The 23145-nt window shown below is 51.0% G+C and overlaps 2 protein-coding genes across 7 annotated transcripts in view; one reads left to right on the top strand and one right to left on the bottom strand.

The window, feature by feature from the left end:
- The window catches only part of PSA (prosaposin), a 35523-nt gene extending 16698 nt beyond the window's left edge, over positions 1-18825 (top strand). The window contains exons 2-14 of one of the 2 annotated variants that reach the window (XM_011714915.2): positions 1053-1186; positions 3653-3727; positions 4326-4451; positions 6510-6710; positions 7432-7575; positions 9356-9412; positions 13148-13279; positions 14795-14890; positions 15228-15414; positions 15506-15663; positions 16016-16096; positions 16404-16511; positions 17647-18825. In XM_011714915.2, the coding sequence (XP_011713217.1) occupies positions 1053-1186; positions 3653-3727; positions 4326-4451; positions 6510-6710; positions 7432-7575; positions 9356-9412; positions 13148-13279; positions 14795-14890; positions 15228-15414; positions 15506-15663; positions 16016-16096; positions 16404-16511; positions 17647-17682 (1535 nt within the window). In that variant the 3' untranslated portion in view covers positions 17683-18825. Of the gene's footprint in view, positions 1-1052; positions 1187-3652; positions 3728-4325; positions 4452-6476; positions 6711-7431; positions 7576-9355; positions 9413-13147; positions 13280-14794; positions 14891-15227; positions 15415-15505; positions 15664-16015; positions 16097-16403; positions 16512-17646 lie in introns of both variants that reach the window. The other variant, XM_011714912.2, reaches the window with a different exon arrangement.
- LOC139355296 (cadherin-23-like) overlaps positions 18132-23145 on the bottom strand; it is a 28281-nt gene continuing 23267 nt past the window's right edge. For 3 of the 5 annotated variants that reach the window (XM_071069714.1, XM_071069716.1, XM_071069717.1), the window contains 4 exons: positions 22744-22873; positions 22463-22585; positions 22007-22111; positions 18132-20160 (listed from right to left, as the gene is read on the bottom strand). In XM_071069714.1, the coding sequence (XP_070925815.1) occupies positions 19834-20160; positions 22007-22111; positions 22463-22585; positions 22744-22873 (685 nt within the window). In that variant the 3' untranslated portion in view covers positions 18132-19833. The remainder of the gene's footprint in view (positions 20161-22006; positions 22112-22462; positions 22586-22743; positions 22874-23145) is intronic. The other 2 variants (XM_071069715.1, XM_011714907.3) reach the window with 1 other exon arrangement.

Below are 23145 nucleotides of genomic sequence, written 5' to 3'. Positions count from 1 at the left end.
TGCAAGGCAGTTGATAAAATATTTTTAGGGCTGGGTATGGTAGCTCACAACTGGAGTGCAGTGGTGAGATCTTGGCTCACTACAGCCTCTGCCTCCTGGGCTTAAGCTATCCTCCCACCTCAGCCTCTCGAGTAGTTGGGATCACGGGTGCGTGCCACCATGCCTGGCTAATTTTTTGTAGAGATGAGGTTTTGCCATGTTGCCCAGGCTGGTCTTCAACTCCTGGACTCAAGTGATCCCCCACCTTGGCCTCTCAAAGTGCTGGGATTATAGGCGTGAGCTGCTGCAGCTGGCAATTGTTTTATGTTATAAGGATATTTATTTTTATTTTATTTATTATTATTTTTTGGGATGGCGTCTTACTCTGTCACCTGGGCTGGAGTACAGTGGCGCAGTCTCGGCTCACTGCAAGCTGTGCCTCCTGGGTTCACGCCATTCTCCTGCCTCAGCCTCCTGAGTAGCTGGGACTACAGGTGCCCGCCACCACGCCCGGCTAATTGTTTTTTTGTATTTTTAGTAGAGACGGGGTTTCACCGTGTTAGCCAGGATGGTCTCCATCTCCTGACGTCGCGATCCACCTTGGCCTCCCAAAGTGCTGGGACTATAGGCGTGAGCCACCGCGTCTAGCCTGTTTTTCTTTTTTTAAAAAACCCTTCATTCTACTGCTGTTATTCATTCTACAGAAGTCACAGATCTTCCCTGTATTTGAATTTGTCAGTCTTTTCTCCTATGGTTTCTTTTGCTACTTATGGAAACATTTTAAGGTTATGAGGATTTAAAGTCTGATACTCCCTGATACTGTTTAAAGGTAGTTGGAACCAATGAAAGTGAACCAGATAAATGAGTCCCTTCCAGCCCTGTGACTGACAAGGCAGCTTCTTGACTGGGACAGGGGTGCATCTGTGTGGCTGGTGTCCCATACAGCTGGGTGAGGGGCCGAGTAGGGGCGTCCAGCTCAAGGACAGGGCTCGCCATCAGCCCTGGGGAAATAAGTCAGGTCGACCTGGTTTGCTGCAGAACAGGCCACCTCCTCACACTGGTTTTCATTTTAGCTCTAGCCAGCCCAGTCCTCGGAATGAAAGAATGCACCAGAGGCTCGGCAGTGTGGTGCCAGAATGTGAAGACGGCATCCGACTGCGGGGCAGTGAAGCACTGCCTGCAGACCGTTTGGAACAAGCCGACAGTGGTGAGTGCCGCTGCCCTCTAGTCCCAGCCCCAGCACTCCTCTGGGGTCCCCTTAGAGCAGCTATAACTCACCACCATATTGACAGAGCACTTTCTCTTGCCTGATTTTGTTTGCTTCTCCCTGTGACCCTGTGTGGGAGGCAGGACCTATTGGTGAATGTACCTGTTTTACAGCAAAGGCGATGGAGGCTCAAAGAGGTTAAGGTTTCCTTCCCCTGAGGCTGCCTGGTCTCTTGTGGCAGACAGGATGAGGTCTTCATGCCTGCGGCTCCAGGTGCCCCACACTGCCTCCTGGGCCTCTGTGCAGATCCCACTTCTCACCTTAGATAAGAGGCCAGTGGGTTGGCAGGGCCCATTCCCACCACTGGGCACATGGGCATGGCTCTATCCTTGGTCACTCACTCCACAAAGTACACGCTGAGCTTTTCAGGTACTTTCTACCTGTTTCGTATTTTGTTTTCTCCTCATTCCTCTCAAACAGGCAAACTGCTGATTGAGATCCTGGAGCGCAGTTGCAGTTTAAAATTGATTTCCAGCTGTAACCACACTGAGGAAGCTAGCACTGATTTTTCATCTAACCCATGCTAAATATAGCATATTAATGTGGGGCGTGGTCTAAGGCGACAAGCCACGCACGGGTGCGTTCCTCACGGTCCCAAGCCCTCTCAGGAGATGCTCTGCTGACCGTGCCAGCTGAACACAGAGCTGCTGCCCTGGGCTCACTTGGGGCTGTGCCGGCCATCATATGGTATGGGCTATGTTTGACTGAGTGGACTTCGGGGAGCCACTAGTGCTCCTTCAGTGAGAGAAGAAAACTTAGCACCATTATTTTAGAAGCAGTTTGTGAATTATTCACTGGAAAACTGCCTTCTGTGGCCATACTTGCCCTTTTTTTTGGAGACAGGGTCTGGCTCTGTCACCTAGGCCAGAGTGCAGTGGCACAATCGTGGCTCACTGCAGCCTCAGCCTTCTAGGCTCAAGCGATCCTCCCACCTCAGCCTCCTGAGTACTGGAACCACAGATGTACACCAGCATGCCCGGCTAATTTTTGTATTTTTTGTAGAGATAAGGTTTTTACCATGTTGCCCAGGCTGGTCTTGAACTCCTGGGCTAAGGTCATCCTCCGACCTCCCATAGTGCTGTGATTACAGGCGTGGGCTACCACGACTGGTCTGAAACTCTTTTCAGATTTGATTTCTAATTTGCTTTCAATCTTGTTTTTTAATACTACTTCCTGTTTCCAGGTTTAATGTGTGTCCAGTAAGGACTTTTAAACTTCCTTCATTGGCTGGTCTTGTCATGGCCCGGCCTTCTGTTTTTTTTTTGTTGTTGTTGTTTTTGTTTTTTTTTGTTTTTTGAGACGGAGTCTCACTTTGTCGCCCAGGCTGGAGTGCAGTGGCGTGATCTTGGCAAACTGCAAGCTCCGCCTCCTGGGTTCAAGCAATTCTGCCTCAGCCTCCAGAGTAGCTGGGACTACAGGTGCACACCACCACGCCCGGCTAATTTTTGTATTTTTAGTAGAGACAGGGTTTTCACCACGTTGGTCAGGCTGGTCTCAAACTCCTGACCTCGTGATCTACCCGCCTCGGCCTCACAAAGTGTTGGGGTTACAGGCGTGAGCCACCGCACCCGGTCTGGCCCTCTCTTGTTATGGTTCCATGCATGGTACCCTTGACCCTCTGTTTCCACAGATGTTGAGGGCTGTCTGTGGAACTTGAGCATCCTGGGGTTTGGGTGTCCACAGGGGTCCTGGAATTGATAACTCCCTCAGATACCAAAGGATGACTGTATTAGCCTGACTAGGTTCAAATCGGTTTCTCTAAATGCAGCTAAGTTCATAGGTGTTCCTCAGTCTCACCCAGACATGGTTCTTCATGGGTGAAAAGTTGGTTGACATCAAGAAGGCAGCCTGGGCATTCTTCCCCAACGCTGCAGGAACCAACTAGAATTTCCATGGCCTCTAGTCCAGGTGGGGGCCTTAGTGCCAATCAGAAGATTGGCTTTGGCATGGTGGTACCTCATTAACATGCCTGGGAGGCAGAGGAAGCGCAGGTGAACGGTTCAGTGTGGGTGTGCCTTCAGAAGTGGGTGGGGCGTTCGTTTCTCTGTCCCACCCACCTCCCTGATGTACTGATGTGACTCTGTGATTTCACCTGAGCCTCAGTTTCCTCAGAAGTGTTGTGAGCATTGATGTGAAATTGACCTGTGCCACATGGGGTGCTGCGCGGGGATGAGCAAAGGTTCTGTGTCCTGTAAATCACAGTGTGTTCTAGTGAGTCACACCTCTTCTCTCCCTGCAGTGCCCCAGCACTGCTCATGCAGAGTGGAGAACCAGGATGTGACGGGAGCGTGGTCATGATCATATCCCTGGTTAGAGAGAATAGGGAAAAGGCCATGGGGAGTTCCAGTAGTGTGGGGTGTGAATTTGTGTCCTACAAATACAAATTTCTCGTATTCTTTCTCTTAGAAATCCCTTCCCTGTGACATATGCAAAGACGTTGTCACCGCAGCTGGTGATATGCTGAAGGACAATGCCACCGAGGTGAGCGGCTGTGAGTGGGGATGGTGCCTGAGCCACGGGCACGTGCACTGGTTCCTAAGAGAGCTGCGATTCCGAGTGTCTAAAGAGGAATGGTGTAGGCCTGAGGGGGGCAAATGTCTTCCACAAAGGACCAAGGAGAAAAGATTTTAGGCTATATGAGCCATATACTGTCCCTGTCACACAGTCTCTTTTTAAAAATGTAAAAAGAATGTAAAAACCATTCTGAGTTCTGGGTTGTACAAAAATAAGCTGAAGGGCCTCCTTTGCTGACCCCGGGACTAAATGCCCGAAGTTAATTGAGATGTTATGTTGCATGCCACTAATACCTAGGTCCAGTTTGGCCATCTCTGCTTAGAATTCCCTGTGCCTGCGAGACTGCAGGTCCGAGGATCTTCATTTTGAATGTTCTTGTCTGCTTTTGCCTGATTGACCTGATAGAGCCATAGGTAATGGTAACATGGCCAAGTCCTTTTCCCTGAGGGCTGGCTGTTTTCCAGGCTTGGTTTTTCTGGGAGCTATTGAGGGCCTCTTGCCTTCAGCCCATTTATTTCCAGGGAGGAAAGCCTGTCCTGATTCTGACCCTGGTGTCCTCTCGTAGGAGGAGATCCTTGTTTACTTGGAGAAGACCTGTGACTGGCTTCCAAAACCGAACATGTCTGCTTCGTGCAAGGAGATAGTGGACTCCTACCTCCCTGTCATCCTGGACATCATTAAAGGAGAAATGGTAAGTGATGGGGAATAGGCTTTTCCTTGAAGGTGCTTCTGGGGCCCAGGAGAGGCAGTGGCCCCGAGTAGATTGGTTAAAATGGAAAGTCTGTTCATAGCTCTGGAATTCCTCAACAGCATTTTGCTACAATTTCACATCCCGAATAGCTCCTTTGGCACAGCAGGCCACTCTGTATGTAACTTGCCCTGGGGATAGCAAGGGCGCGGCTGCTGGGGACTGGTCGGACTGCTGAAGGAATGTAAACCGGCATAACCTTCAGAGATGTGAGTTGGATAGATGATGTCCAATCTTTGACCCCTTTGAGCAAGCACAAAACTTCACTTCTGTGAATTTATTTCTGTGAACTTATAATTAAGGAATAATTCAGGGAATGTACTTGGGTGTTCAGCTACAAAGATGCTCATCTTTCATTCATCAAGTATGTATCATATGCAGACCCTGTGTCACAGACTGGATCTTTAGCAAAGAACACGGAACTGGCTTTGTGGAATTTGGAGAGGCCTTGACAAAGAAGAGGTGTTTAAGTAACTGAAGAGGGCCAGTGGGGCAGGACTGTCTCAAGACAGGACCAAAGTTGACCAAGGTTCTGGTGAGGAAGGCAGGAGTTGTGTCACGCACAGCCTTCTAGGCCATCTTCAAGGATTGCAAGTACAGCCTTGGAGTGTCATGATTGTAAGGGCATTTGTCAAAGGGTTTGATCTAGGTCTAGGTCCCATTGAGGGAAGCTGCAAGTGGGGAAGCCGACAGGACCCTCAGGAGGTCATGGCCTTGTGAGTGAGATGGGATGCGGACAGTGGAAACGGCAGATGCAGATTCTCTTTTGGAGGATTAAATGGACTGGACTTGCTCATGAGGGGGATGTATAGGAGAGGAAGAGCTATAAATGTCTCCCTGGTTTCTGAGAAGATGAAGGTGGAGTTACTTGCTAAAATGGAGCTAGTTGGACAGGATGGAATGAGGGGTAAGTTTGAGATGTCTGCGGGGTGGGCATGATTACAAAAGTTAAACAGTTGGGAGCCATCAGCATATGGAAGGTGTTGAAAGCCATTGTGTTAGCTCATTTTGCGGAGAAGTGGCTTAGAATTGCTGACTCTTCTCCTCCAACAAGAAGCTCCTATTCCTTTATTTATTTATTTATTTATTTATTTAAGACTGAGTCTCACTCTGTTGCCCAGGCTGGAGTGCAATGGCGCGATCTCGGCTGACAGCACCTCTGCTTCTTGGGTTCAAGCGATTCTCCCGTCTCAGCCTCCCAAGTAGCTGGGATCATAGGCACCCACCATCATGCCCGGCTAATTTTTGTATTTTTGTAGAGACAGGGTTTCACCACCTTGGCCAGGCTGGTCTTGAACTCCTGACCTCAGTGATCCACCTGCCTCAGCCTCACAAAGTGCTGGGATTACAGGTGTGAGCCACTGCGCCTGGCCGCCTATTCCTTTAAAGAAGAGCTGAGGGGAGCAGAGGTAACATTTAGGAAGCCTATATTTAGTCTGTTTTCATGCTACTAATAAAGACATACCCGAGACTGGGTAATTTATAAAAAGAAAAAAAAGATTCAATGGACTCACAGTTCCACATGACTGGGGAGGCCCCACAATCATGGTGGAAGGTGAAGGAGGAGCAAAGTCACATCTTACATATCAGCAGGCAAGAGAGCGTGTACAGGGGAACTGCCCTTTATAAAACCATCAGATCATGAGACTTACTCTTACTAAACAGCACGGGAAAACCCGCCCCGTGATGCAGTTACCTCCCACTGGGTCCCTCCCATGATACGTGGGATTATGGGAGCTACCATTCCAGATGAGATTTGGGTGGGGACACAGCCAAACTGCATCATTGCCTAGTAGGAGAATTGAGGAAGCTTAGGGGCTGCTGTGTGGTTAGGCACTTGGATTGGGTAATTTTGACATTCTTGGGTTTTAATTTAGACAATAGGTTTGCGCTTCTTTTAAGGGATTTAAAGAGAGGGACTAATTCAGAGGCACCAGATGGCCTGTCTTATTTTCCCCCCGGGGAGAGGATTTTCAGCAGGACATCTTTCCTTGCCACCAGAGCCGTCCTGGGGAGGTGTGCTCTGCTCTCAACCTCTGCGAGTCTCTCCAGAAGCACCTGGCAGAGCTGAATCACCAGAAGCAGCTGGAGTCCAATAAGATCCCAGAGCTGGACATGACTGAGGTGGTGGCCCCCTTCATGGCCAACATCCCTCTCCTCCTCTACCCTCAGGACGGCCCCCGCAGCAAGCCCCAGCCAAAGGTAAGACAATGGGCTGGCCACTGAGGACCCCATTTTTGGTTGCACTGGAGATGAGAGACAAAAGGGGCAGAGAGTGCACGTGTGGCTCTTAAACAGGGGCTTATCTCTGTGCATAACTCTGTAGTTACATGAACCAGCCTTTAAATGGTTGTACCATGAAGTTTCTAAAGAATGGGATATTTAGAATATGCAAAGGTTAACCCCCTTTAAAAAATTTTTACTTCTTTTATTTTTGAGCAGGGTCTCGTTTTATCACCCAAGCTGGAGTGCAGTGCTGTGATCATGGTTCACTGCAGCCTCAACCTCTGAGGCTTAAGTGATCCTCCCACCTTAGCCTCCTAAGTAGCTGGGAGTACAGATGCACACCACCACATCTGGCTAAATTTTTATATTTTTTATTTTGCCGTGTTGCTCAGGCTGGTCTCAAACTCCTGGGTTCAAGTGATCTGCCTGCCTCGGCCTCCCAAAGTGCTGGGATTACAGGTGTGAGCCACTGTGCCTGGCCATCCTTTTTATTTATACTAAACCCCCTTTTTATACCATACTGTTACTATAATGAACACTCAATCGATTTTAAGCCTATGAGTAATTTGAGAGCCTGTAAAGCACCTTAGGAACTGGCCAGTAAGTGCCCACTAATGCTGTAGCCCTGAGTATATAAGGACGTTTTCCTAGGAATTTGAATCCTCTTAAGTTGTCAACCTAACTGCCTCTTCCGTAGGATAATGGGGACGTTTGCCAGGACTGCATTCAGATGGTGACCGACATCCAGACTGCTGTACGGACCAACTCCACCTTTGTCCAGGCCTTGGTGGAACATGTCAAGGAGGAGTGTGACCGCCTGGGCCCTGGCATGGCCGACATGGTGAGCCTTGTGTCCTTGTGCATTGAGGATGGTCTGGGTCTGGGATTTGGGCTCTGGAGGCTGGAGTAGGGCGTTCAGACAACATGGTTTTCTTTTTAGCCAGAAAGCAGCTTGAATAGGTAGTATAGACTTGAATCTGTTTTGGTTAATGGCATCTGGATATGTAATAAAACTGGGGACAAAAAGTAGGAGACCGTTTCTGGGAAGATTTTGTTTCCTGCCAGGCACCCTGTGTATTAGGAACACTGTGGAAACACTTTTTGCCCCTCCCCCCCCCTTTTTTTTTTGAGACTGAGTCTCACTCTGTTGCCCAGGCTGGAGTGCAGTGGTGTGATCTCAGCTCACTGCAGCCTTCACCTCCTGGTTTCAAGCAATTCTCCTGCCTTAACCTCTGGGATTACAGGCGCATGCAACCACACCCAGCTAATTTTTGTATTTTTAGTAGAGATGGGGTTTCACCGTGTTGGCCAGGCTGGTCTAGAACTTCTGACCTCAAGTAATCCGCCCACTTGGCCTCCCAAAGTGCTGGGGTTACAGGCGTGAGCCTCCATGCCCGGCCTTTACCCTATTTTTGAAAGCTTGGCTAATGTATGTGACACTCAGAATTCTAACTGTGCTCCTGCAGCAAGCATGGTTGCTGACCATGGTTCACCTGGAAGCCTCCCTTAGTCCTGTGGGCTCAGAAACTCATTTTGTTGGCCCCTAACTTAGATGGTTTCATTCTGGGACCCTATTCCAAGATTATTAATCACACTCAGGTGGATGTATAAAACCAAAATGCCAGTTTTAGTACCTGACAACTGAAGAAATCTGCTAGACTGGCAGCTGAGAAGCTGGTTGTAATCTCTCGGTCCTTTGGGATCTAGAGAGGCTTTTTGGGTGGAGTGGCTGGCTCTAGGAGATAAGGCCTTCTCCTTTTTTTTTTTTTTTTTTCTTGAGACAGGGTTTAGCTCTGTCATCCAGGCTGGAGTGCAGTGGCACAATCATAGCTCACTGCAGCCTTTACCTCCTGGGCTCAAGCAATCCTCTCCTCAGCCTCCCAGGTAGCTGGGATTACAGGAGTGAGCCACCATGTCCAGCTGAGGGTTTCTCTCTGACTTTCCGTTAGGAATGTCAATCAGGTGAACACTTACTGACGCTGAAAGTCTTGGAATCCTGTAGCCTCATTTCAAATGTCTTTGCATAACACCGTTTAAACAGTTTCCCAATGGAACCCTCTCTGAGGGGCTATATCATGTTACCTTTGGTCCTGTCTCTGTAGAAGCTCCCCAAATACAAGGAGCAAGTCTGTGGAGTCTACTGGAAGCATCTAGATTGTCTGAAAATAGGCAGTTAAAAATCATTGTAACTTGACTCTACTGGATTTAAGCTTTATAATGCCATCTGAGATTGTGTAAATGGCTTTGAAAAGTAAGCTGCAGTTCCTAAACAGTATATCTCCTAGCTGCCTTCTCTCCAAATTGCCACTGAATAGTTGCTGTATGATCCTGGGGCAAGTGAGGTTGTAAGATAAAGGAGACAGGAGGATGGAATCTTTAAGGTCCCTTACAAAACATTTTCAAAACATCTTTTGCACACATTTCCTATGAATGATAGAATAACCGAATGGTTATTTTCATCTTATGAAAACTGACCCAGAGCAGACATTTATAAAATTCTACTTTAGAAACTTGCTTGATAGTCACCAGTTGACACTGTTGGAAATGCTGGGGGGAAAGTTGGTTGTTTTTTGGTGCACTGTTGCAGTGATTTGTTAAGGAATCTGTTTCTCTCTCCCCAGTGCAAGAACTATATCAGCCAGTATTCTGAAATTGCTATCCAGATGATGATGCACATGGTAGGTGGCACGGAGGCCCCTTGTTAGCATTTTTCTTTTGTTTTTCAGGTTTCGTTATTTCTAGCAATTTTGAAAATTATATGGTTTAGTTTCCCTTTTTTACCTTAGAGTACTGAATTGGGCTAAATCAAACCCTCTGGCTAGGAGACTCTCCACTTGCAATCTCAGTACCTCCCCTGTCACGGGAGAGGCTGAAGCATCTTGATCCCCAGGACTGCCCTGGTGGCTTCCTGGCAGTTTGTTTGCCTCTGCCCATTCAGGCCGGCCATCAGGTTTCCAGGTCTGGCTTTAGCCCTGGGATCTATAGAAGTCAAGTGCTCTCTAACTAAGCCAGGTGTGAGAATGGCTGTGTTGCAGCCTGAGTGGGGGGAATACTACCTCCCAGAGTTGGTCCCATGCATGGCAGCAGTGTCTGCTGAAGCTGCTGCTTGAGCTGGTAACTCCTGAGCTGGCTTTGGAGGCATTCAGGTGGTAGCGGGTGTTCCTTCATTAGAACCAAGAATACCCATTCCGGAAATGAGCTCGCTAGTCCACGCAGAGCAGGGTGGCCTGCTCACGTTGGGAACAGGCACTGCCTCCTTAGATCTGATTGGCGGGGCTGAGGGGGGAGCACCTTTTCCCTGTCTGTCATACTGACTTTCTGACTACTTGAGATTGACATACCATCGTTTGAGTTTGTTCTCTGATCCAGGGGTCAGCAGACTGGCCCATCATGTTTTGTGCATAAAGGGTATTTTTTTTGGAGGAACACAGTGATGCCTGTTTTGTGCTACAGCAGCACAGTTGGGTAGTTGCAGCTAGAGCTTATGGCCAAGTAGCCTGAAAGATTGACTCTCTGACCTGCTCTAACCACTCAAGCCAAAGAGGAGGAGAAGTTTATTTGGGATTATTACTCACACCCTACCATGTTCTAAAAACAGTTAAAGGCAGCTTACAAAGACATGCACCTGAAGTAGGTAAAGATAAGCATTAACGGGACTTAACCTCATGAAGTACTTCCTTATAGTTAACTTAAAATATTTTTCTCATTATAAAAGTTATACTGTGTAGAAATGTGGACAGTACTTTTCTGTCCATTGAATACTTCTGGCCATTGAATATTCTTGTACAAATGATTAAGTGCTTGCATAATAATCACCTGTGTACATAGAGAATTTACATAACCGGTCCCTGGTGGCTGGATGTGTCTAGGTTTTCAGGTTTGCCTTTGGGAAGATAAATCTGCTTATAGCCAAACGCATACATATATGCATATCCCTGCCTTTCCCCTTATTATGGAGAACTAAAGCTGGAACTGCTGAATGGAAGCATGAGGCTTTGCATACGTTGTTAAATTGGCCTTCCAGCTGGCATTTGGCCACCTGCAGTAGATTGCCCTAGGATCCCTGACCCCTCAGGGTGTTTATAACACACCCCCCTTACTGGGGCAGCCCTGTGTCTTGTTCCGTGGTGCTGCTGGTCACTATCCTGTGGGAAAGCCTTGCAGGCCTGGGGCTGGCGTGGGCTTCTGAGGATGGAGACCCTTCATCAAGTGGCATTTTCTGGGGCTCTTGCTGCACAGTGTTTTGAGTGTGATTTAGTGTGTTAAGACCTGGAGATGGTGCACACATGAGCAGGACAGCCCCCAAATGGTCTATCCCTGCAGGGCCAGGAAAGCTTTCAGGGCCCCCTTGTCTACAAGATAGCAGGAACACGGTAGGTTGCTAAGATCTGACCGCAGGAGCATTTCCCCTGAACTTCTTGGGACATCCTTACACCTGGTTAACTGCTTGATTGTTGTTTTAATTTTTCTTAACTGTTGTGTCCTTTCCTTTCTCTTATTTTCACCTCCGATATCCTGTTTTTTTGTTCAACAGCAGGATCAGGTATGTGTCGGGGAATCTGCTTGTAGTAGTGGTCTGCTGCTTCCTCTAGTTACTTTGCTTTTTTTTTGGTGGGGGGGTATGGCGTGATTAGCTCTGACAGATACAAGGAATGGTTATGAGAGGCAGGGTGCCTGTCTGTTAATAGGCTGGGGAGGGCTTCTGCATTTCTCCCCTGTAATTCAGCCCTTGAGGTGTTGGGGAATCTCATCTCCCCTTCAGGGGGCCAGAAAAATGAAGCCAACAGAGCCTTGCGCTCTGGTCATGATCCATATACAGCATATGTACATGCAGGCCACCAGTGTGACGATGGGGAACCATGGGTGGCCCAGGAGGTGCCTCAGCCTCCTTCAGCATAGGCTGGTTAGGAAGTCCAGTGTAGGTCTGGCTTCCCCAGGGCACCTTGTGTCTGTCACAATGCAAGTAGGCATTGCATGTCTTTAGTGCTGTCTTTCATAACCACAGAAATGCTTCAGCTGCATGAGCAAACATTTGCAGACAGCCAGGAGACTGTTCCTGGCTGTTGGATCCAGAGAATTGGAAACAATCTCTTGATTGTGGCTTCTGCCCCTCTGGGTAACAGGGTCCTTTGGGATCTAGAGCCACATCAGATGGCATGCTACAGGAACCAAGTGCCCAGTCCATACTTGCTCTGAGTCAGTGTCCTTTGGGGCCATCCTGAACACTGCCACCTCTGAGCATTGGCATCCATCCACTGGGATTAGCATTGGAGCTTTTTTGAAGGTATTTTGAAGTCTAATGGGAGAGGACTTTGGTTGAAATGCTTGAATTTTTACCTAGGCCTCCTCAGAGAGTTGGAACAAAGCGGATCGAGGCCGAAGCAGCCCTATACCTCCTGAATATTGGCATCTGCTTTTTTCTAAAAAGCTTGCTGTATCTTCTGCGTTCTTATTATTTATTTATTTTTCATTCTTAAGGTGTGCCAAAGACAGGGTATTTGGGATTTGCTTTCCAGACTCCCCCAGTCTTATTAATTCTCGAGCCTTCTTGATATTAAAACAAGATGAGCCATGGTCATGGTCTAGCTCTTTTCCCTTAACAGGTCCCGTTTTTAGCACCTTTGTTGCTGCTGCTTTAGGGTGTGGTGCTGGGAGGCAAATGCACTCAGGCTCAGAGCTAGTCGCTGGTTGCATTTATTTCCACAGTATACAGAGTGTATACACTTGTCTCGCTCTTGGCCGTCAGAGCGTCATGGTCAGGATTCTAGACTGTCTAGTGCTCTGTGTTTGGTGTCTAAATGGTGAAAGGGGATCAATCTGGAGACCTTGTGGCTTAAAATGATTCATCCATTTGGGGGATTGGGTTTTCATGTGCACTGTGTGCAGTTGTGAACATAGAATGTGGTTTTTAAAAAAGCCAGCATTTCCCCTTAATGCATCATTTTAAATGGTCCTGCCGCTGAAAGATCCGGTGTGGTTTTATTTCTAACACATTTGGCTTTCTGTTAGTTTACGGGCGTGGTAGTTTCCCCTCTAGAAAAAAGCATAGCTTAGTTCCTACCTAGAGTGACCTGAAAAGACACATTCTAGAGCAGACCAGGTGTCCTTGGAGATGTGGAAAGTGCTGGGGTGTCTCCCTTCCTCGTGGTGGCCCTGGATGGAGGCTGTGTTCGATGTCCCTTAGGAGCTTTGTGTGGTCTCCTCCCTGAGATGTAACTGGCACATATGCACTGCTTCAGACACAAGCCCTTTAACATGGAATCTGGAATCTGCCCCCTTGCGGGAGGGGGAGAGGGAGACAGCCTCGACCTGGGCCCAGGATGCTGTCCAGCTCCCTGTCCCCCGGCTGGACTGGGACTAAGGGGCGGTGGGCGCAGGCTTGCCGCTGACTGGTCGTTCTGTGCTCTCTTCAGCAACCCAAGGAGATCTGTGCGCTGGTTGGGTTCTGTGATGAGGTGAAAGAGATGCCCATGCAGACTCTGGTCCCCGCCAAAGTGGCCTCCAAGAATGTCATCCCTGCCCTGGAACTGGTGGAGCCCATTAAGGTACCTGGTGTCACTGTGTGTACTGGCCAGGGCTATGCAGTGCCACACCACTCCCTGCTGTGTCACATTGCATCCTACAAGTCACTTCTTTCGGTTCCCTGCCTGGCTCCTGAAGGTCTTTGAGTTTGTGATCACTGGTTTATGCTATCCCTTATACTAATGCAGCCCCCGCCTCTGCTTTTGAAAACATTTTATTGCCTTGGTAGTAAACCCTAAAGGTCGTGGGATCATTAGCCTGAGTATTTTCAGCATGCCATTCAAAGGTGACTTCGCGGTGCCTGGCTCCAGCCTCACCTTCTCACATGCACTGTCTGGGTCCTTCCCCATCCTGTAGCCCTGACAGACTGGATGTTCCCAGCACACCCCTCAGAGTATGCGGAAGCCTCACTGGGCCTGCAGCCTATATACTAAATCCGTGTGGGTGTCTGTTTTGTTTAACTAGAACACCTCACTTGGTGAAGGTCAGACGACTTCCTCCCATAATACATTTGTATTTGGCATTTATTATGGGCCAGGCAGCGTATTAGGGGCTGTGCTGAACAGATGATGTCATTGTGCCCGTGGGGCTTACATCCTAGTTCTTCAAGGCCCGGGCTGTGTGATGCCTTAACACATGGCACATGTACATGCTTCTTGTTCTAGAACATCCCACGGCACTTGACTGCCAGCTGTTTGTCTCTCTCTGCCATCTTCTCTCTGCATGTGCAGAGTGTGTGGCCCAGGGGCCAGGCCGAAGTGTCAGCTGGAATCCAGGAAGCACTGCTTCCTGCCTCCTTCTCCATGGGCTGCTCCTCGGCTCCAGCCCGCTGACCAAGATGCAGCCAGAGAAACTGAAGAGTTATAGCTCGTATTCCAACCACATGTGACTACTTAAATTTCAATGAAATACCATGGAGCAAAATGAGACACATTGCAGGTGCTCAGTACACAGGTAGCTGGAGCCTGTAGTGGGCAGCAGGGATAGAGAACATTTCCACTGCCACAGAACATCTTCTGTGACAGTATTGCCTTTTTAAAGGTGGGTTCTAGAAGAGCATTCTCAAGTGCTAATGAGACATGGCAGACACACGAGCAGACCTGAAATGTGTTCACCATGCTGCCTTCTAGATAGTGGACCGATAGTGAGCCCCTCCCTTTGCTTTTGGTCCTTCATCCTCCCCAAAATGAACCCTGAGTGATGAAATGTTTGTAACTGAAACATCATCAGGACAGCTCTTTGGGGTGGACAAGGGACTTTCTAGCTTCTGAACCGTGAATTCCTGGGTTTTGTTTTGGTGGGGTTAGGGGGAGGTGGTGTTGGTAGAAGACTGGGGAAGGAGGCAGGTGGGTCTCCCACCATATAAAAATAGGGAATTAACTTGGATGTTAGAAGCCACACATCATTTGGAATTCAGTAGGCAGTGGCCCTTGATGTGCTAACCCACCCTGGTGTCTGCAGCCCCTTTCCTTTAGGGGAGCAAGACCAAGGGCTGTGAGTCCCAGCATTAAAGTACTCTCCTTCTACTCTTCCCACAGAAGCACGAGGTCCCAGCAAAGTCTGATGTTTACTGTGAGGTGTGTGAATTCCTGGTGAAGGAGGTGACCAAGCTGATTGACAACAACAAGACTGAGGTATGCTGTCCTCCTGGCAGAGAGAGGCCCTCTTCTGCCCCCTGAGCCTGAATGTCCCAGTGGGAAAGTCCCATAGGAGAGAGGGCTTGGCCCAGGCTTGGCATGTGTACAGCCACGTCCCCACCTCGTGGAAGGCAGTCCTCACCAGTGGGACCTCTAGGCTGGCAGGGTTCAGGGGAGGTAGACACCGTTGCCCTGCTTTGTGGTTTGGTAGTTTTCTGGGGGTGGAAACGGCACCCACCATTGACTTGTTTCCTGGTCATGTTAGTATTTTCAGAATCTCCCCAACCCTTGCCCAGCCTCCCGTCTTCTCACACGATCCTCTCCTGTGTTTCAGAAAGAAATACTCGACACTTTTGACAAAATGTGCTCGAAGCTGCCGAAGTCCCTGTCGGAAGAGTGCCAGGAGGTGGTGGACACGTACGGCAGCTCAATCCTGTCCATCCTGCTGCAGGAGGTCAGCCCTGAGCTGGTGTGCAGCATGCTGCGCCTCTGCTCTGGCACGCGGCTGCCTGCGCTGACCGGTGAGCACTGGGTGTGGGGCGGGAGAGGATGGTGCCCCTCTTGGGTCTGGGAGGGCCCTGCCAGCATTGAGCCCGCTGCCCTCTTGTGTAGTTCATGTGACTCAGCCGAAGGACGGTGGCTTCTGCGAAGTGTGCAAGAAGCTGGTGGGTTATTTGGATCGTAACCTGGAGAAAAACAGCACCAAGCAGGAGATCCTGGCTGCTCTTGAGAAAGGCTGCAGCTTCCTGCCCGACCCTTACCAGAAGCAGGTATGCCTCGGGCTGGGCTGCGGTAGGCCGGCATGACAGAACCTGATGAAGTATGCCAAGGCTGGGGTACATTTTGATGGAAAACCAGCTGTTTCTGCCTCCGGGCATGGAGTCCAATGAAGTTTTACTTGGAGGTGATTTGTTGGCTTAAGATGAGCCACCGGGGGAAGCAACCTGAAGTAGAGAGGCCAAATGTAGATAGGGTGTCTGGGAAGGGAGGCCCCAGGACCCAGTGGGCTGGGAATGCCAGGGGCTCTCAGGGAAGAGTGTATCCAGGGCTGCCTGGCCTTTTGTGCCCCACTGTGCTCGGACACCCCCAGAGCTGGACCTGTGTCCCCGCTTTCCTTTACAGTGTGATCAGTTTGTGGCAGAGTACGAGCCCGTGCTGATCGAGATCCTGGTGGAGGTGATGGATCCTTCGTTCGTGTGCTTGGTGAGCCTCACTGGGTGGTGTGGGTCCTCTCGGGCAGCTGTAACCTGGGGGCCTGCAGAGACCCGGGAGGGTTGCTCCGAGACTTGGCCGTGGGGTGGAGTCTCTGGGTTCCGCTGTGGGAGAGCCAAGAAGGTAGGGAGCCAGTCCCCCAAGCCCCATCGCTTTCCTCAGCAACCCTGATGTTCTGAAAGAGCGTGGTGGAGCTCTGATTCTAGCTCATTCTGGAAACTGTTTTCTTAGTTTTGAAAGGGATACATTGGGCAGCTCTCATTCTTCCCCTTTCTTTTTTCCTTTTCTCACCATATAGAAAATTGGAGCCTGCCCGTCAGCCCATAAGCCCTTGCTGGGAACTGAGAAGTGTGTATGGGGCCCAAGCTACTGGTGCCAGAACACAGAGACGGCAGCCCAGTGCAATGTGAGTAGCCCAGCAGCCAGCGCCACCAGCCTGTCTTGCCCTGGGGTAGCCTGCGGGAGAATCCTGCTTTAACAGGAACCCAGTGATCAACTCTCCACCCTGCTTTTATGTTGTCAGAAAACGGAGGCTCAGAGAGGTGGTTAGGCTTACTCATGGTCCCCCAGAAAAGACAGGGGGAACTCTACTCTTGTAGTGAAGGGTGGGGTGGATTTTTTTTTTTTGGGGGGGGGGTGGAATTTTTTGCTTCTGCTTTGTTGCTCTTGTCTTAATTTCCCTTGTGACAGTGTCAGACTTGTACAAGGTCACTCCAGGGATTGCACAAAGTCTGTGGGATTCATTGTCCAGACCTTTGCCCAGGTCCTGTTCCCCAGAACATGTTTGCCCTTGCTGAAGCCAGGCCTGAGTCTCTTCACTAAAAGCCCTGAGAGCTGGCCCCTACCCAGCAGCCCTAGGGTACCATGGCCCTGGCCTGGCCTGGCAGCCACCAGTTGGATGACTTATGCTGCTTCCCTGGGTGGGGATGTTTGGTCCGGCTTGTTACTTAATGTTGCTTTGCGCAACTTTTCCTTCCTCACCGGACTTCCTTGTGACCATGTCAGTGGCGGTTGTGTCATCTTGGACCACTGCAGGGAGGGGCAGGGGGCCCCCATTCTGGCCATGTCCAGCTCTTTCCTCCAGCTAGGCTCCAGCCCATCTCCACCACCAGCCCCACCCCACGGCTGGTTCTGCTGCTGTCCTGGGGAAATTGGGCCTGCTTCTCAAGGCCCGAGCTGGTGTGTAGCCTGAGGCGAGGAGGTTCTGCCTGGGAATTAGTGTGCATGCTGCTAGCAGGACGCTGGGTGCCGGGTGTAGGCAGACGAAGGGCCCTGAGCCCTGCCTGCATGGGTACTCATCTGCAGACTACTGCAGGCGTCTGCTGCTCTGGACTCGTGTCTTAGAAGTTCCCAAAACTCTGATGGCCATGTGTTCCCTGTTTTTAAGTGAGATCCTGTCCTGGGTCTTCAGCATCTGGTGCCGTCTAACTGACCTAGGACAAGAGAACAGGTCCCATTTGGGGGTGGTATCTGATACACCGATGGGCCGGGAATGGAGTTTGTCATCTGAAGACTAAACTCAGCTTCCTCTCTCCTACCAGGCTGTCGAGCATTGCAAACGCCACGTGTGGAACTAGGAGGAGGAATATTCCAGCTTGGAGAAACCGCAGCATTAGTTTTTTTCTACTTGTGTGTCTGGGAGAATGAACGCACAGATCTATTTGACTTTGTTATAAAAATAGGGCTCCCTCACCTCCCCCATTTCTGTGTCCTTTGTTGTAGCATTGCTGTCTGCAAGGGAGCCCCTAGCCCCTGGCAGACATAGCTGCTTCAGTGGCCCTTTTCTCTCTGCTAGATGGATGTTGATGCACTGGAGGTCTTTTAGCCCGCCCTCGCATGGCACCTGCTGGAGGAGGAGAGAGCTCTGCTGGCATGAGCCACAGCTTCTTGACTGGAGGCCATCAACCCTCTTGGCTGGGGCCTTGTTCTGAGCCCTGACATGTGCTTGGGCACTGGTGGGCCTGGGCTTCTGAGGTGGCCTCCTGCCCTGGTCAGGGACCCTCTCCCCTTTCCTGGGCCTCTCAGCTGTACAAAGCAGCAAAACAAAGGCAGTTTTATATGAAAGATTAGAAGCCCGGAATAATCAGGCTTTTTAAATGATTTAATTCCCGCTGTAATAGCACAGGGATTTTGGAAGCAGCTGCTGGTGGCTTGGGACCCCAGTGGGGCCACGGTTTCTCTGTCCCTGGTTCAACTGTGATTTGGCTTTCCCATGTCTTTCCTGGTGATGCCTTGTTTGGGGTTCTGTGGGTTTGGGTGGGAAGGGGGCCATCTGCCTGAATGTAACCTGCTAGCTCTCCAAAGGCCCCGCGGGCCTGGCTTGTGTGAGCGTGTGGACAGTGGTGGCCGCGCTGTGCCTGCTCGTGTTGCCTACGTGTCCCTGGCTGCTGAGGTGCTGCTGCAGCCTGCACCCCTCCCCCGTCTCATAGAGGCTCCTTTTGACCTTTCTTTTCAAATAAATGTGGATGGCGAGTTCCTAGGCCTGTGGCTCCTGTTAGAGGGCGGCATGCTGAGGGGTCTGCTGGGTGTGGGTTGGACGCTGGGGTGTGGGTTGGATGCTGTCTGCAGCCCACTTGGGCACCCATGCTTCTGTCTACTTCTGGTTGCCAGGAGACAGCAAGCAAAGCCAGCAGGATACGCAGTTGCTATTAAATGGACTTTGTGAGTTTTGTTTTGCACTAAAGTTTCTGTGATTTAACAATAAAATTCTGTTAGCCAAATCTGGGCCTGAGTTTCTGTGACTCTTCAGCTGGAAGAGTGTGTTCCTCTCTCATGAGCTCTGAGCCCATGACACCTTTGCGGCCCAGCACTCCCATGACCCCTCTTGGCCAGAGAATGGAAGCAAAGTGGATAAAGGAAAAATCCCACCTGGTCCTCCCCAAGACTCGGCGAGCAGTAGGTTGGGCGCACCTGAAGGACGGCTCTGCCCTTCATCCGCCCCTGTCCCTGCTCCCTAGAGGCCAGAGTCAGAGCACGTTGCCAGTTCCTTGAGAGTTGCCTTGCTTTTTAAACAAACCATTCCAGAAACTTGTAGTGAGTGCCAGTTAAACAAAACCAAGGGGAAACTATTGAGGGAATAACTTAATTTAAAAAAGGAATACACACGAACACTCCACATTCAAAACCCAAGGGAACATCAGTCACTTCTCTTTATAAGCTGGGCACATTTGGGAAGCCAGTGAAATGGAGAGAATGCTTGTTCATTGACATTGACCTTGTCCATGTGGGGATGCCACCTCCACCTGGACATCCAGCAGGAATGTGGCGGAAATGTAGCGGGACTTGGACTGGAGTCGGGTGTCCGGCCAGCAGGGGATGCCCACGCCGGGCCTCCCTTGCGCCTGCTCAGCCGGAGGGGATAGTGCTTGCAGGGTGGAGCCCGGAGGGAGGAGGGCCTGTTCGGCCTCTTTCAGCTCAGCTTGAGCCGAGCTGGTCCCCAGACTTCTGGGCCCCAGTGACCCTCCTTACCTTGTCCTTAGACGCTTAGCATTTTTGTTTGGTTTTCTTATAAAAATAACAGATTTTATGAAGGTAGAGGTCAGATGCTGAATGAGCATCTGGCAAAAGTGGGATCTGAGCAGCTGATGCAGGCTGCCAGGGCCAAGCCAAGGTTGTCCCCCAGGCCCGGCCTTGGGAGGAGCTCCCCGACCGGCCCTGTCCCTGCCGTTGCTCCCTGGGAGGGGGCAGTGGAGAGGTGCTGCTTACACCCACGAGGCTTCCCTGTCTAGTCACAGCTCTGTGATCTCCAGGGGGCTCTCCATGATCACATCGCGAAGTTTGTGCAGGGGTGTGGATTTGGCGGATTCTGTGCGGGCGTTGCGCTCGAAGGCAGTGGCCTCAGCAGCGGTCAGCGTCTCCAGCGAGCGGCCCAGGCCCTTCTGGTCATCCTCGGGCAGGCTGTTGAGGTCGGTGGCCAGCAGCGTGCCCGTGCTGCCGTGCACCACGTGGATCCCATCGGGCCCCTTGAGCTCCACTGGTGGCTTGTGGCGGAAGCGCAGGCTACCCTGCCCTGGGCTTTGATCCCGTGGCTCCTCGTCCAGCTCAGTCTGGATCAGCTGCAAGAGGCCGGGACCCCCATATGCTCAGGGCCATGCCAAAAGGGTGAGCAGGTGGATGGCCCCAGAGACCTACTGACTATGTGGCTGAACCCTGGGCTCCTACCTCAGCAGGCCTGTCAGACTCTGTTTCTCAAACTGCGTGCGAAGGGGAACAATGAATGCTTAAGGTGCTGCAGAGTGGTTCTCAGGAGGATCGGCTTCTTGTGAAAATTTTGTGTGTGTGTGTGTGTGTGGAGATGGAGTCTCGCTCTGCCACCTAGGCTGGAGTGCAGTGGTGTGATTTCGGCTCACTCTAACCTCCACCTGCTGACTTCAAGTAATTCTCCTGCCTCGGCCTCCCAAGTAGGTGGGATTACAGGCACGCCATGTTGGCCAGGCTGGTCTGGAACTCCTGATCTCAGATGATCCACCTGCCTCGGCCTCCCAAAGTGCTGGGATTACAGGTGTGAGCCACCGCACCTGGTCTTTATTTATTTAGAGACAGTGTTTCTCTCTGTTGCCCATGCTAATGCAGCAACATAAAGCTCACTGCAGCCTCGAACTCATGGGCTCAAGTGATCCTCCCATTTCAGTTTCTTGAGTAGCTGGACTACGGGCGTGTGCCACCACACCTGGATGAGAATCTTTAATTTTTTTTTTTTTTTTTTTTTGAGACAGAGTCTTGCTCTGTCACCAAGGCTGGAGTGCAGTGGTGCAATCTCGGCTCACTGCAACCTCCGCCTCCTGGGTTCACGCGATTCTCCTGCCTCAGCCTCCCGAGTAGCTGGGACTATAGGCGCTCGCCACTACGCCCGGCTAATTTTTTGTATTCTTTAGTAGAGATGAGGTTTCACTGTGTTAGCCAGAATGGTCTCGATCTCCTGACCTCGTAATCTGCCCGCCTTGGCCTCCTAAGGTGCTGGGATTACAGGCGTGAGCCACCGTGCCCGGCCGAGAATCTTTAATTTTATATATTAACTTTGGTGCTCTATAAAAATCCTGGGATGCAACTGTGGTGTCTGGGTTTGTTGCCAAATTGGCCTCAAGCAGATCACCTCTAATTGTGTCCAGGCAGAAAATGTCAACAGGACAAGCTGCAGAGGATAAATAGGTGGGGTAGAGACTTGAAACTGTCACTCTTGTCCTGCATGAGGCTATTCGACTAGCTTATTCTTGTTGAGAATGTGGGCCCAGCTGGAAATTCATTTTTAGGTAAAGCCTGACTTTTGTAAGTGTTGACATAATCACTACAGGCAAACATATGTAGGCCTATTTGACCCCGATGGCCAGTTTCTTTTCTTTCCTTTTTTTTTGAGACAGAGTCTCACTCTGTCACCCAGTGGAGTGCAGTGGCATGGTCTTGGTTCACTGCAACCTCGGCATCCTGGGTTCCAGCAATTCTCCTGCCTCCACCTCCTGAGTAGCTGGGATTACAGGCGTCCACCACCACGCCTGGCTAATTTTTTGTATTTTTAGTAGAGATGGGGTTTCGCCATGTTGGCCACGCTGGTCTCGAACTCCTGACCTCATGATCCGCCCACCTCGGCCTCCCAAAGTGCTGGGATTATAGGCATGAGCCATCGCGCCTGGCGGAGTTTCTTAAAGTGACATCACCCCCAAAGGTATGTTCTTGAGGTCTTTCTCTAATCTGAGAAAGACTGCCTTAGAGCCTACCCCATTCCTGTGAAAGCCCCCAAGAGCCCAGAAAGCAGAGCCTGCTGTCTGACTTCCTGGCCCCCACTCTTTCCTGTCTTTGGTCCGGGCTGCAGAGCTCCAGGGACATAGAGAAGGACAGCAGGACAGCAAGAGAGAGCATCCCCAGGCTGGGGCACAGCACACAGCTCCCGGCCACCCAGCTGGCTACCTCAGAGATGGAGGAGTGGCAGGAGGAGGCTTTTTGCACCATCCGCTGTGCAAAGAGCTTTTTGAGCCGCAGGTAATCCTCCAGGACCACCTTCAGCAGCGAGCCCTGGGGGAGGGAAAGGGTTAACCCCCACCAAGGCCCTTCCCTGCCTGCCCCGCCCCTCACCCACTCCCTCTGGGAGTCAAGGGTACACAGAAATCTGATCCTGGTGATCCTAGGGCAGAGGATGAGCAGCAGAGCCTGGAAACGGTGGCCAGCCCAGACACATGGACTCATTCCCGAGCTCTGCCCTTAAGGCCACTGCAGGCTGGAGCAGCCCCCCATCAGCCCTGGTGGTCTTGCCCCAGTGGAGGGTGGGTCTAGCTGAGCCTGGAGGTCTCCACCGCCCTGTGTTCTCTGGAGTGGGGTCCAACCTCAGCCAGGGAACTGGGTATGGAGCCTGTGGGGAGGGCTCACCTTGATAGGCCCCTCACGAATGATCTGGCCCAGTTTGGCAATGTTGTCATACTCCTGGATGGCAGCCCGCAGGTATCGGTCATCATCAGGCTTGACGGCTGCTGGCTCACGCCCAAAAGTTCCCTGGGGAGAGAGGACGTTAGCTGGAGCAGAGGCAGACCCCACACACATGCACAAGGGAGGGGCTACCGCTTAAAGAACCCAGCTCCTTGGCCAGAGATCACAAAGACCCAGCCCCTCCACTCCCTGCCCCTTGTGATGCCTGACCGCCTCTGGCTCACGTGGGTGCGCGTGGGGCTGTTCCACAGGTCGGCGATCTCACTCAGGTTCTCCGGTAGGTCATCCTCATGCTCTGCCTGGGTGGCCAGTTCTAGGTTCCGACAGAAGGGATCCAGCCACACAGGGTTGGCTCTGCAGTTGGGGAGGGAAAAGAGTGGGGAGGGAGGGAAGACTCGAGTAGACAGGTGCCCTTCCAGCCTCGCCCCACATCCTGCCCATTTCCCTGGCCATGTAGTGCCTTTCACTGACTTGAGGGTGTGAGGCCCTGGCACCTGTGGTGCATGCTCCCACCCTGGGATCCTGCTAGAACCAGGACTGCATGTCAGTCTGGATTGCCTTTGGTGCAGAGGCTTCACCCTGCACCCACTGCCCAAAGTCTGCACCCCCTGGAACTTGAGGCCCAC

This window comes from Macaca nemestrina, chromosome 9, assembly GCF_043159975.1.
Source record: "Macaca nemestrina isolate mMacNem1 chromosome 9, mMacNem.hap1, whole genome shotgun sequence".
NCBI lineage: Eukaryota > Metazoa > Chordata > Mammalia > Primates > Cercopithecidae > Macaca > Macaca nemestrina.
The sequence above is the reverse complement of the archived record's forward strand: the minus strand, read 5'-3'. Positions and strand labels throughout refer to the sequence as shown.